Source organism: Mandrillus leucophaeus, unplaced genomic scaffold, assembly GCF_000951045.1.
Source record: "Mandrillus leucophaeus isolate KB7577 unplaced genomic scaffold, Mleu.le_1.0 Scaffold2, whole genome shotgun sequence".
Lineage (NCBI taxonomy): Eukaryota > Metazoa > Chordata > Mammalia > Primates > Cercopithecidae > Mandrillus > Mandrillus leucophaeus.
In genome coordinates, this window is record NW_012102031.1 from 12,569,964 (window position 1) to 12,582,334 (window position 12,371).

The following is a 12,371-nucleotide window of genomic DNA, read 5'->3' on the forward strand; positions in this document are numbered from 1 at the left end:
TGGTCTCGATCTCCTGACCTCGTAATCCACCCCCCTCGGCCTCCCAAAGTGCTGGGATTACAGGCGTGAGCCACCGCGCCTGACCACCTCAGGTTTCTTATCTCAGTGAATGATACCACTATCCCCTAAGCTCCTAAACCAGAAACCAAATTCCTTATTCTTATTTGCTCCTAACATTCCTTCAGTCATTGAATCCTGCTTATTCTTAGTTTGCTTCTCTTCACTGCCTACATTTTTCTTTTTTTCTTTTTTCTTTTTCTTTTTTTAAAATGAGATGGAGTCTTGCTCTGTTGCCCAGACTGGAGTGCAGTGGTGCGATCTCGGCTCACGGCAACCTCCACCTCCCTGGTTCAAGCGATTCATCCGTTTCAGCCTCCCGAGTAGCTGGGACTACAGGCGCGTGCCACCAGGCCCGGCTAATTTTTGTATTTTTAGTAGAGACAGGGTTTCACCATGTTGGCCAGGCTGGTCTCAAACTCCTGACCTTGTGATCCGCCCGCCTTGGCCTCCCAAAGTGCTGGGATTACAGACGTGAGCCACCATGCCCGGCCTTCACTGCCTACATTTTTAAAGCACTTAACCATGTGCTAGGCAGGTGTGTTCTAAGTTATTTAATCCTTGCAACAAGACTGTAAGGTAAATTTTATCATCTCTAATTTTCAGATTAGGTAACAGAGGCAAAGAGTGGTTAAATAACTTGCATAAGGTCACATAACTACTAAGTGGCAGATCAGGATTCAAACCCAGGTGGCCTGACTCAATTCTGGGTCCAGGTCACTATTCTATCTCACTGAAATCTCTGCAACAGCCTCCTTGGTTTCCAGCTTTGCATCATGGCTTCCCTGTAGCCACAGCGATCTTTGTTAAAACATAAATCTGACTCTTGCTACTCTTTTGCATGAAATTCTTTACTGGCTCTTTATTACCTTCAGAATAAAGTCTACATTCAATATGACATTCAGGGACCTCCATAACCTAGCCAGAAAGTGTTTACTTCTTTGGCTTCATGTTTTTGGGTTTTGGCCCCATTTTAACTACGACCCTAAAAGCTCCACTAGCACAATGATAGCCTATACTTCCAGGTTTCTGCATTGTTTGATGTGCCAAGAACACTCTTTCCCATCTTCACATTTGACTTCTTCTGATGAGTCTTTTCTGACCTCCTAAGACTAGGGTGTATGCCTCTCCTGTGAGCTCCCACAGCCCCCAGTTCTAATTCTTCCTGTAGCATTTATTTCACTGTGTTATTGCCCATCTACTAATATTAATATCTGCTTTATCACAAGATTGTGAGCTTCCTGAGAATGGGAACTGTGTAGGATTCACTGTTGTATCCTCAGTACTCACTGCTGCCTACCTGGTGCACGGTACGCAATATTCATTTAATGAATAAAACTTTATTGTCTATATCACACTCTTTAACACTTACTTATATAATGCCCTATATTGATTTTATTTTCATGTGTGTTAGCCTGATCTTTAAAACCAGAATGTCGGTTTCTTGAAAGATAGCAAATATACCCAGTACTTCTTTTATATATTTATTTACTCTTAGGCTGGGCGCAGTGGCTCACGCCTATAATCCCCACATTTTGGGAGGCTGAGGCAGGAGGATCACTTGAGTCCAGGAGTTTGAGGTCATCCTGCGTATAGTGAGACCACATTTCTATAAAAAATAAGCAAAATTAGCTGGCATGGTGGCATGTACCTGTGGTCCCAGCTACTCAGGAGAGCTGAGATGGGATGATTGCTTGAGCTCCAGAGGTTGAGGCTGCAGTAAGCCATGATCATGCCACTCCAGCCTGGTGACAGAGCAAGATCCTGTCTCATAAAAGAAAAAACTATCTTTAGAGATGGGGTATCACTCTGTCACCCAGGATGGAGTGCAGTGTCATGATCATAGCTCACTGCAGCCTCGAACTCTTGGACTCAAGAGATCCTCCCACCTTAGCCTCCCAAGTAGCTGGGACTACAGGTCTGTGCTGCCATGCCCAGCTAATATTTTTATTTGTAGAGATGGGGAGGGGTCTCATTATGTTGCCTAGGCTGGTCTTGAACTTCTGGCCTTAAGCAATACTCCTGCCTCAGCCTCCCAAAATGTTGGAATTATAGGCAAGACCCACCATGCCTGGCCTATACCTAGTACAAGTTAGGGGGTACTCACAAAACTTTCTGATAACAATTTATTCAGGCATCAATGAATGTCAACAATCCAATGATTCTGGTAATATTTCTCTCTCTCTCTCCCTCCATATGAGGAAACTGAGTCATAGTTTAGTAGCTTGCCTAAGATGACATAGCTAGGAAGCAAGAGAGCTGGGATTTGAATCCTGATGTTGGTGCCTGTATTCTTAACCACTATGATAACAGGCTAAGAAAACTAAAATTACAGATGCTAAGTAACTTACCTAAGATCTTTTTAAACATTTAGAAAGTCTTTTTTTTTCCTTTGATAGTACGCAAGGAACTAAGATCATAGTGCAGTGCTAAGACTAGAACCCAAGTATTTCCAAAGGCTACGCTCGGCCAGGCATGGTGGCTCACACCTGTAATCCCAGCACTTTGGGAGCCTGAGGCGGGAGGATCATGAGGTCAGGAGTTCAAGATCAGCCTGACCAACATGGTGAAACCCCATCTCTACTAAAAATACAAAAAATAGCTAGGCGTGGTGGCGGGTGCCTGTAATCCCAGCTACTCGGGAGGCTGAGGCAGAAGAATCTTGCTTGAACCCAGGAGGCAGAGGTTGCAGTAAGCCGAGATCACGCCACTGCACTCCAGTCTGGGTGACAGAGTGAGACTTTGTCTTAAAAACAAAAACAAAAACAAAACCCAAAGCCTATACTCATACATTATTTGGTATACCGCTTCTCCTACTTTAAAAGTCAGTACTAAGCTCATACTGGGTGTTAATACATTTTAAAACTGCAAATCCAGTTTACTGAAATTGGAGAATATCAGATTCCCTTCCAAGAGAGACAGAGTTGTAGCTTAGTGGGTGAATTCACCTTTTATATTGACAGTCTAGTCTTACGAACCAATTAAGTTTGTAGTTTCTGCATTCCTCCTGTGACACCGAAGACTGTGTTTTCATCAATGTGAAAACCATGCTATCTCAGCTAAATCAAAATCCACTCTCATTCAAGAATTTATTCTTCCTTTTATTTCTCAACACCAGTGACATGTTCCCAAGTTCTCTGCCTTTACGGATCCTTAGTTCCCAGTGTGGAATGTCTTATTTCTGAAAGCAACCTGTGATTGACAAGCCTTCTTGGCTATTCTGTAGTTTACCCTAAAAAAAAAAATCCGTTCTCTCTGTCGGCTCATTAGACTGCTTTTCCTTACATGGTACTCTGCTTTTCATTTCAAGCATTTATTAAAACTAAACTATGTACCAAGCATACACAAAATGGATATAACCTAACTCACTGAAGGCACTTTCAAAGAAACAGCCTTGGTGTTTAGATATTTTGACTAGAATATTATTTCCCTAACAAGCTGCATAAAACCATCCCTGTTCAGTTTGTAATTATACACCAAAATATTGAGCACAATCTCAGTAGCTACTTCTATAGCACATCATATAAAGTGAATTGCTGGAGCCAACTCATTAGATCTTACTCCAAAGATTTTTACCAACACCTTGGCCCTCTTTTGCTGACAAAAAGGATTCTTAAGCCTTTTAACAGCTTTATGACTTCCTTATTAGAGCTCACCCACTAACATATACTATTAACAAAATGAACTGCCCATCCTTCTTGGGAAACACTCTGGAGAATATTTCATGATTTCATAGCACAGTTTTGTCTCTGGATTAGTACGAAACTGAGAATCAAACATCCCTGGAATATTCTGTAAAACATGAGTATTATGTTTCACAATGTTGTCTTCAAGGATATAAACAATTCAAAATTTAAGTATTTGAGTAGTACTGTATCATATTATTATTGCTGTGATATTTTCAGAAGAAATCTGAAGTCTGGAGTAAGTCTGGAGTAACTACGGGTCATAAAATATGGCCATCTTGCCCCAATAAATGGAGCAAAGTTCAAATCTGGATCATCAGAAAAAGACAACAGGCACATTTCTAAACCAAATCTGATTGTCTTGAGGAAGAAAGGTACTGAACCTGTTAGAGTACATCTCTGAAGGACTGAGAATCAAGTCCTTCATTCCCCCGCCCCCCAAAAAATCCAATCAATCATGCTGATAAATGTCTTAGTTACAGGGGAGAAAAAATAGAGATGACTAAGCCGAAAAACATCTCCTTCTGGCTTTGTATCTTTTCTGGGCAGTGCTGTTCCTGATAAGACACATGACACAAAATATGGTTTTGCTGAATATCAAGGTAAGTTAGGGAAAACGGTAGTTTTTTGAATAGGAAAAATTAGATGACAACAGCAACAGGTAAAGCAGCCTTGGGCTTCTGAGGTAGAAATACTGGCATCCCTACGTAGGCATGGTAGATAATCTGAAAATAGCACAAGTGCTGGCCTGTTATAGCCTGTGTCTACCATAAACAGAGGGAAAAGTATTACAATCTAGCAAAAGTAGCCCTTCAAAATCTAAGGAGGAGCATTTCATCAGATATCAATAAATGAACCCTCGCTGCATACAAAGGCAATACATTAGGTGCTGAGTGATCAACTTCAAAGAACCTCCTGCTATTCTGAAATTTAAAACTGTACTCACATTTCCTCAAGCCTATATTTTATGTAATGAAACAAAATGCACATCATATATCTCTTGCAACAGTGTGAGAGTAAACATAGGACCCCTCCCACCAAAAATTGTGCAGAGCCCTTCCCCTTCAGCCTTTTGCTACAGAAATATCCTACTGCTTCCCTAAAAATAGTATATGCTTTCTTTCCCAAGTGGAATATCACCCTGTTACTCTCTCCCTTACTCTGCTTCACTTTTTTTTGCATAATGCTTATGATTACCTGATATTTTACATATTTATCATGTCTCTCCCAATTAGAATATAAGCTTCATGAGGGCAGAAATTTCAAATATTTTGTTCACAGATGTATTCCCAGTATCTAGAACTGTATTTAGCATGTAGCAGATTCTCAAAAATATTTGTAAAATTAATAAAATTTAAAAATCCCTATTATATTGGAATTGTTAAATTAAAAAAAAATTTAAGACAGGGTCTCTCTTTGTTGCCCAAGCTGGAGTGCAGCGGCATGATCACAGCTCACTGCAGCCTCCAACTCCTGAGCTCAAATAATCCTCCCGCCTCAGCCTCCTGAGTAGGTGGGACTACAGGTGAGTGCCACCACACCTGGCTATTTTTTTTTGGTAGCGATGAGGGTCTTGCTATGTTGCCCAGGCTGGTCTCAAAAACTCCTGGGCTCAAGGGATCCTCCCACCTTGGCCTCCCAAATGCTGGGATTTACAGGTGTGAGCCATTATGTCTGGCCAAATTTTAAAATTTTGCCATATCTGTGTTTGTATATGTGTGAATAAATTTACAGACTCTAGGGTGTAATTCACAGTGTAGAACAAGTCAAGAGGCAGAGGATCCGAAACTTGGGTGGGGAGATAGGAGAGTGATTGCAAAAACAAAGCAATGCATCTTATTACATGGACGAAAGGGATCAAACATTATCAGCAAACTATTTTAAAGAGTGAATTAAATTTATCTCTCTATCCTTTCTTTGATTGTAGTGAATTCAAATTCACCTCAGATTAGTTGAATTGACATTAGCTTTCTTCTCTGATAAAGCTTTTAAAATTTATTTAGTAAAGTGGCCAGGCACAGTGGCTCACAACTGTTATCCCAGCACTTTGACAAGCCGAGGTGGGTGGATCACCTGACGTCAGGAGTTTGAGACCAGCCTGGCCAACATGGTGAAACCCCATCTCTACTAAAAAAAATTCAAAAAAAAAAATTAGCCAGGTGTGGTGGCGCACACCTTTAATCCCAGCTACTTGGGAGGCTGAGGCAGGATAATTGCTTGAACCTGGGAGGTGGAGGTTGCAGTAAGCGGAAATGGTGCCACTGCACTCCAGCCTGAGAGACAGAGACTCTGCCTAAAAAAAAAAAAAAAAAAAAAATTTGGAAAGTTGTTTTCCTCCTTATATTACTGCCTGCAAGATCGAAACAGAGTTTCCCATTTCTATTTTGGGATCTGACTGAGTCACAAGGTAGTCTTGGCAAATCACTCTGCTCTATCTCTCAGTTTCTTAAGGCTGCCTGGGAACTTGAACTGTCAGCCAAACAGGAAGAAGGGTCCTTCCGCCTAACTCCAAAAGGCCTAAGTCAAGTGGATATGCTGAGATTTAATGATGGATATAAATTACAGCAAATGGATTCCCTATAGGGTGAGGGGGAAAAAAAGCAAACATTTTACTTAACTTCCTCTATACAATTCGGGGCTGGCAGAAAGGGCAGACTATTACAATGTAGCTGAGCAAATTTTTCCATGTTTGCATAACATGTGTTTTCAACTAAAGATACTCCTTCTATATTACTACTATATACAACACCCCAAAAAACCTCAAATGTAAGTAAAGCAATGTGGCAGATTTTACGCTGGCCAAGTTACACTGTTTTTGTTTTGTTTTGTTTTTTTGGTTTTTTTTAGTGTCAGTGTTCATAAAGGCCCTTTTTCTTTTTCAAGGATGGGTATAAAGTGTTACTTGGCCGGGCACGGTGGCTCACGCCTGTAATCCCAATACTTTGGGAGGCCGAGACGGGCGGATCACGAGGTCAGGAATTCAAGACCAGTCTGGCCAACAAAATGAAACTCCGACTCTACTAAAAATACAAAAAATTAGCTGGGTGTGGTGGTGTGTACCTGTAATCCCAGCTATTCGGGAGGCTGAGGCAGGAGAATTGCGAGAACCCGGCAGTTGGAGGTTGCAGTGAGCCGAGATTGCACTATTGCACTCCAACCCTGGGCGACAGTGTAAGACTCTGTCTCAAAAAGAAAAAAAACAAAACAAAAAAAGTGTTACTCCACTCCCCACCAGATACTCTTATTTTTGCCCCCTATGAGATCATGAATTCCTCCTGGGTGCACAACTCCCTAAAGTGCTCTGTGTTTTATTGCTTATAATTTCCCACATCCCATGATGCCCCTTGATAGAATTATTTTTTCTGTACTCACACAAATGGAAACAGAAGAGATGAAAAACCCTGGGGATGCAGCCTCGCAGGTCTCAAACTGCTAAGCACAACCTGCACATCTCTTGGCTGAGTTCCTTTCTTGGCTCAGAGTCAGATTTTGCATGACCTAGGAGGCTTAGGACCCAGGGGGCGCCTTTCAGCCGAAAAACAGCTCGCGCTGCAGCAAGCTAGCTGGGAAGCTCCCAGTTCTAAAGAGAGGCTGTTTACCAGAAGAGCATAACAAGGGCAGGTCTGACTGCAAGGCTGGGACCGGGAGGCAGAGCCGCCGCAAAGGGGGCCCCAGTTAAACACTGGTCGTTCAATCACCTGCAAGACGAAGGAGGCAAGGATGCTGTTGGCCTGGGTACAAGCATTCCTCGTCAGCAACATGCTCCTAGCAGAAGCCTACGGATCTGGAGGTGAGATTACAATCTTTCCTTTCCGCAGCAACTTCATGAAACAGAAGGGGTAAAGTCCCCCATACAGGGCCAGGATGACAGGAAACGAAGCGTTTAGCTGGTTTCTGTTGTCCTGTGAAAGCTTTTCCACCCCTCCTTTCCTTGTCAGGGGCTTGCAGCTCCATCTTTGCCATTAAGAACAAAGGCAAGAAGCCACTTTCTCTTTGCCTTTCCTTGCTCATGAGTGGATGGAGCTTGGGGGTTCATCTCCCCTACTCCCCAAGCCCTGTTCTTTCTAAGACCTTTGCATGGTGTGGTCCTCCTTCCCCAGCCTCCTCCTGTGGTTCTCCTGCAGAGGGGAGTGGGAGCTTGGAGTCTCATCCAGTCAGCGATGAGGCCGGTTTCCTCTGTTTGAGGCTCTCTTGAATCTTTTGCCTGACGGAGTCAAGGCTCCTGGAGAATTCTCCTGGGAGAGAGTATTGCCTGTTAAACGGGCAGTAGGTGGCCGTATCCGTGGAGGAAGAAACACCGGAGTTTATGTAACTGACCATTACAACACAGGGATAAATGTCACGTCTGGGCGCCCACCGTCCCAAAACTCCCATCTCCTCAAAGGGACCCTAAGCCAGGCCTCCTTCTCTCCATCTCCTCCTCCAAAGTGGTCACAAGTTCAAGAGTAACAACCCTTTACACTTCTGCAGCGCTTTCCGGGTTTCAAAAATAAATAAATAAAACCTAACAGTCTCTGAACGTTGACTAAGGGCCAGGCACAGGCTAGGGGCTTCACAGGCGCTTTCTTTTCCGTCTCTTTCGGGCCGCAGAGCAACCCTCTGAGGTGTGTGTAGGGTTGTGGGGAGGGGGCGGAGGGCGTGGGGTGTTGCCAGGAGAGGAGAGGGAGGCCCAGCAGGGCCCAGGGTCCCCCAGCCAGGCTGGGGCTCGGCCCGGGTGGTCCCAGCTCCCCTGCCCGCCACGCTGGGCGTCTTTCCTTCGCTGCCCGCTACTCTGTGTCCGGGGGCTTCTCTTCCTCACAGGTTGTTTCTGGGACAACGGCCACCTGTACAGGGAGGACCAGACCTCCCCCGCGCCGGGCCTCCTCTGCCTCAACTGGCTGGACGCGCAGAGCGGGCTGGCCTCGGCCCCCGTGTCGGGTAAGTGTCCTCCGGAGGATGGCGCCGGGGCTGGCGGGCGGCAGCCGCCGTCCAGGTCCCAGCCCCAGCACACATTTCCTTCTCTTCCCTCTTAGGCGCCGGGAATCACAGTTACTGCCGAAACCCGGACGAGGACCCGCGCGGGCCCTGGTGCTACGTCAGTGGCGCGGCCGGCGTCCCTGAGAAACGGCCTTGCGAGGACCTGAGATGTCCAGGTACCTACCCGGGACCTGGGGAATCCCCGCTCCTGGGGCTGACTGGGAGAGGCGGACAACCGCCGCGCACGTGCAGCCGCGCGATGCCGGCCGGCCCCGCTCCGCCTCCGCGCCGTCCGATTGGCCAGGGCTGTCTCCAGGCCACGGGGCTCAAAGCCCATTGGCCACCGCCGCCACTCGTATGAGCTCATCCGCGGCGAGCGCTTGTAAACAACTGCGCGGGGCGAGGCTAGGTCTTTGCGCGGGGCGAGGCTAGGTCTTTCCGCGGGGCGAGGCTAGGTCTTTCCGCGGGGCGAGGCTAGGTCTTTCCGCCGTGCGCCCCGAGGAGTGGCTTTTGGACCTTCAGCGTTTGTTGACCTTTTGCTGAGGGTCTGCAGTGCGCTAGACCCACACTGCTCACAACCCCCGCTCCCCCACCTCCCCCGACACACATCGCGGGAAGAAGCCGTTTGGGAAGAAGCCGTGTGGGGGATTTGAGTTTCAGAGAAGTTAAGCGATTGACCGAAGGCAGTGGCAGGGGACAGATTTGAATTCACATTTCTTAGATTCTAGAGCGCAGGCTTTTTGCTCCCAAAGCAGCAAGACAGTTTTCTAGGATTAAATGGGATAATCAAAGTAAAGCTTTTTTTTTTTTTTTTTTTTTTTTTTTTGAGTCGGAGTCTCGTTCTGTCACCCAGGCTGGAGTGCAGTGGCGCGATTTCGGCTCACTGCAACTTCTGCCTCAGCCTCCTGAGTAGCTGGGATAACAGGCGTGCACCACGACGTCCAGCTAATTTTTATATTTTTAGTAGAGACGGGGTTTCACCATGTTGGCCTGGCTGCTCTCAAAGTCCTGACCTCAGGTGATCCGCCCGCCGCCCGCCTGGCCTCCCAAAGTGTTGGGATTACAGGCGTGAGCCACTGCTCCCTGCACAAAGTGAAGCATCTCACCTAAGGATTGGCACAGAGCATACGCTTAGATGTGAGCTGCTCAGAGGAAGCATGGGTTGTTTCCTGGAGTGGAGATGGGGGGAATCCCCTGCAGAAGACGGCAACCGAGAGGGGCCTTGAGAAATAGCAAGGATTTGTACAGATAAAGACGTGGGATGCAGGAGAGAGGCCCTTCCCTACGGCCTTCCCCTTTCATTTGCGTTGTCCCCGAGATGGTTCAGTCCTCTCAGGCCTGATCTTGCTTCTAGGGCAGAGTTTGACTTTGGGTTGTGTATGGGGGGACGTTCTTAGGTGACCCACCTACATGTCCCCTAACACTCGGACCAGGTTCAGCTGTGGAATTCACTCAGGGCAGTCCCTGATGAGAGCTGTTTCCCACCTCATCTCCAGAGACCACCTCCCAGGCCCTGCCAACCTTCACGACAGAAATCGAGGAAGCGTCTGAAGGGCCAGGTGTAGATGAGATGCAGGTGTTCGCTCCTGCCAACACCCTGCCCGCCCGGAGTGAGGCGGCCGCTGTGCAGCCAGTGATTGGGATCAGCCAGCGGGTGCGGATGAACTCCAAGGAGAAAAAGGACCTGGGAACTCTGGGTATGACGGTCCCCCACCCCTGCCCTTGTTGGGATTCATCAAGAGATGTCATTTGCTGATTGGGGTGTGGCTAATGGGACCTTGTGTCCTGTCCTTGGCAGGCTACGTGCTGGGCATTACCATGATGGTGATCATCATTGCCATCGGAGCTGGCATCATCTTGGGCTACTCCTACAAGAGGTCAGTAGCTTCTCTTCTGGGCCCTCTTGAGAGGAGGAGGGGAGGAAGGTACACAAAGTCAAATCAAACTTTGTGGCTTTCTTTCCCAAAAGGAAGCAAGATGTTGAAAATCAGCTCAAGATGTAGAGACTTGGTCCTAGTCTTTATCCGCTGACCTTGGACAAAACCCTTTCCTTTGGTGCCTTTACACCTCACTTAAAAGCCTTGTGAGGTATCTTCTTGTTCCCCATTTTACAAACGAAGAAGCCTCTGTCAGAGACTTGCTCAAAGTCACACTGCCTGGGAGTGGCAGAACCTGGATTCAGACCCAGCTGTTTTGATAGCAAATTCCCTGCTGTCTGATCCAACATGCCTGGCATTGAAGCGAGTGGCACTGCAGAAATCAGGCTGGACACTGATTGCAGGGACCTTAAGACCGAATTCTTTCTGTGAGTTATAAAATTCTGCTACTAGAAAAGGTTTCCAGCCACTGTTTTTGCAGTTGGGGCTTACATTTCCTGAGCTATAAGCAGTGGGATCTCCTCTGCTAGGGAAGAAAAAAGTGAGATGCAGAACAGAAAGTCTGTTTGCCACTCTTCACCACATGTGAGAAAGCCAAAGAGGTGACCTATGAAACTCAAGGACATGACCTGTGGCTGGGGCAGCAGGAGAAGAATGCTTATTTGAAAGGTCCCACGAGATGCCCATCAGTGACTGGTGAATGATGGTAAGCCAGACTGGCATTTGTCTTTACATCACTGGCTGATTCTGGAAAATTAGTTGCTATTCTTGGGCAAAATCAGGGGATTTGACTTCTAGCCTTGGGTGTCTGTAATATTCTCCTCTATGGTCTGAGAAATCTTCCTGTGAGGAAAGTGATACAGTAGCCTGCATTTATTTCCTTCCTTCCTTCCGTCCGTCCGTCCGTCCGTCTCTTTTCTTTCCTTCTTTTCTTTGATTTTTTTTTTTTTTCAGGGTCTCGCCCTATTGCCTAGGCTTGAGTGCAGTGGTGCGATCACGGCTCACTGCAGCCTCAACCTCCCAGGGCTCAAGTGATTAACCCCACCCACCCCCACCGAGTAGCTGGGACTACAGGCATGTCCCACCATGCCTGGCTGATTTTTAAATTTTTTGTAGAGACAGGGTCTCACTATGTTGCGCAGGCTAGTCTCAAACTCCTGGGCTCAAGTGATCCTCCTACCTCAGCCTCCCAAAGTGTATAGGCATGAACCACCATACCTGGCATGCAGCCTGCATTTTCCAGTGGTGAGGGCCATGTCTGAGCCCACAGCCTCAGTGGATCACCCAGCAGGGCATCTTTAGAGGCCTTGTAGTCAACCTCCTCATTACAGATGAAAACGGGGAAGTTTGGGTATAATAATAACAGCAGTAGCAAACATGTACCATATGCCAGACACTGCTTCAAGCACATGCTTTAACTCAATTCTCATAGTCACCTTTATGAGGTAAATGTTATTATCTCCAGTTTACAGATGAGGAAACTGAGGCGAGAGGGGATTATATACTTTACCTGAGGTTACACACCTAGCATTTGGTGGAGAGAAGTCCTCTAACTAGCTATCTCTGTGACCCTGGGCAAATTGCTTCAATTTCCTACTCCACATCATTGTGTGAAGCTAAGGCTTGTGACTACTTAGCTCAGGGTGTGGCACATAGTAAGTGGTCAGTAAATGATAGCTATTTTTCTTTTCTGTGAAATGTGGCTGGGCGTGGTGGCTCATGCCTGTAATCCCAGCACTTTGGGAGGCTGAGGCGGGCGGATCATGAGGTCAGGAGTTTGAGACCAGCCTGGCCA

The 12,371-nt window shown here is 46.6% G+C and overlaps 1 protein-coding gene across 2 annotated transcripts in view; it reads left to right on the forward strand.

The window, feature by feature from the left end:
• The first annotated feature begins 6,968 nt into the window (after positions 1-6,968).
• PIK3IP1 (phosphoinositide-3-kinase interacting protein 1) overlaps positions 6,969-12,371 on the forward strand; it is a 14,221-nt gene continuing 8,818 nt past the window's right edge. The window contains exons 1-5 of one of the 2 annotated variants that reach the window (XM_011979033.1): positions 6,969-7,533; positions 8,544-8,660; positions 8,756-8,875; positions 10,196-10,396; positions 10,498-10,576. In XM_011979033.1, coding sequence (XP_011834423.1) covers positions 7,464-7,533; positions 8,544-8,660; positions 8,756-8,875; positions 10,196-10,396; positions 10,498-10,576 — 587 coding nt within the window. In that variant the 5' untranslated portion in view covers positions 6,969-7,463. The remainder of the gene's footprint in view (positions 7,534-8,543; positions 8,661-8,755; positions 8,876-10,195; positions 10,397-10,497; positions 10,577-12,371) is intronic. The other variant, XM_011979034.1, reaches the window with a different exon arrangement.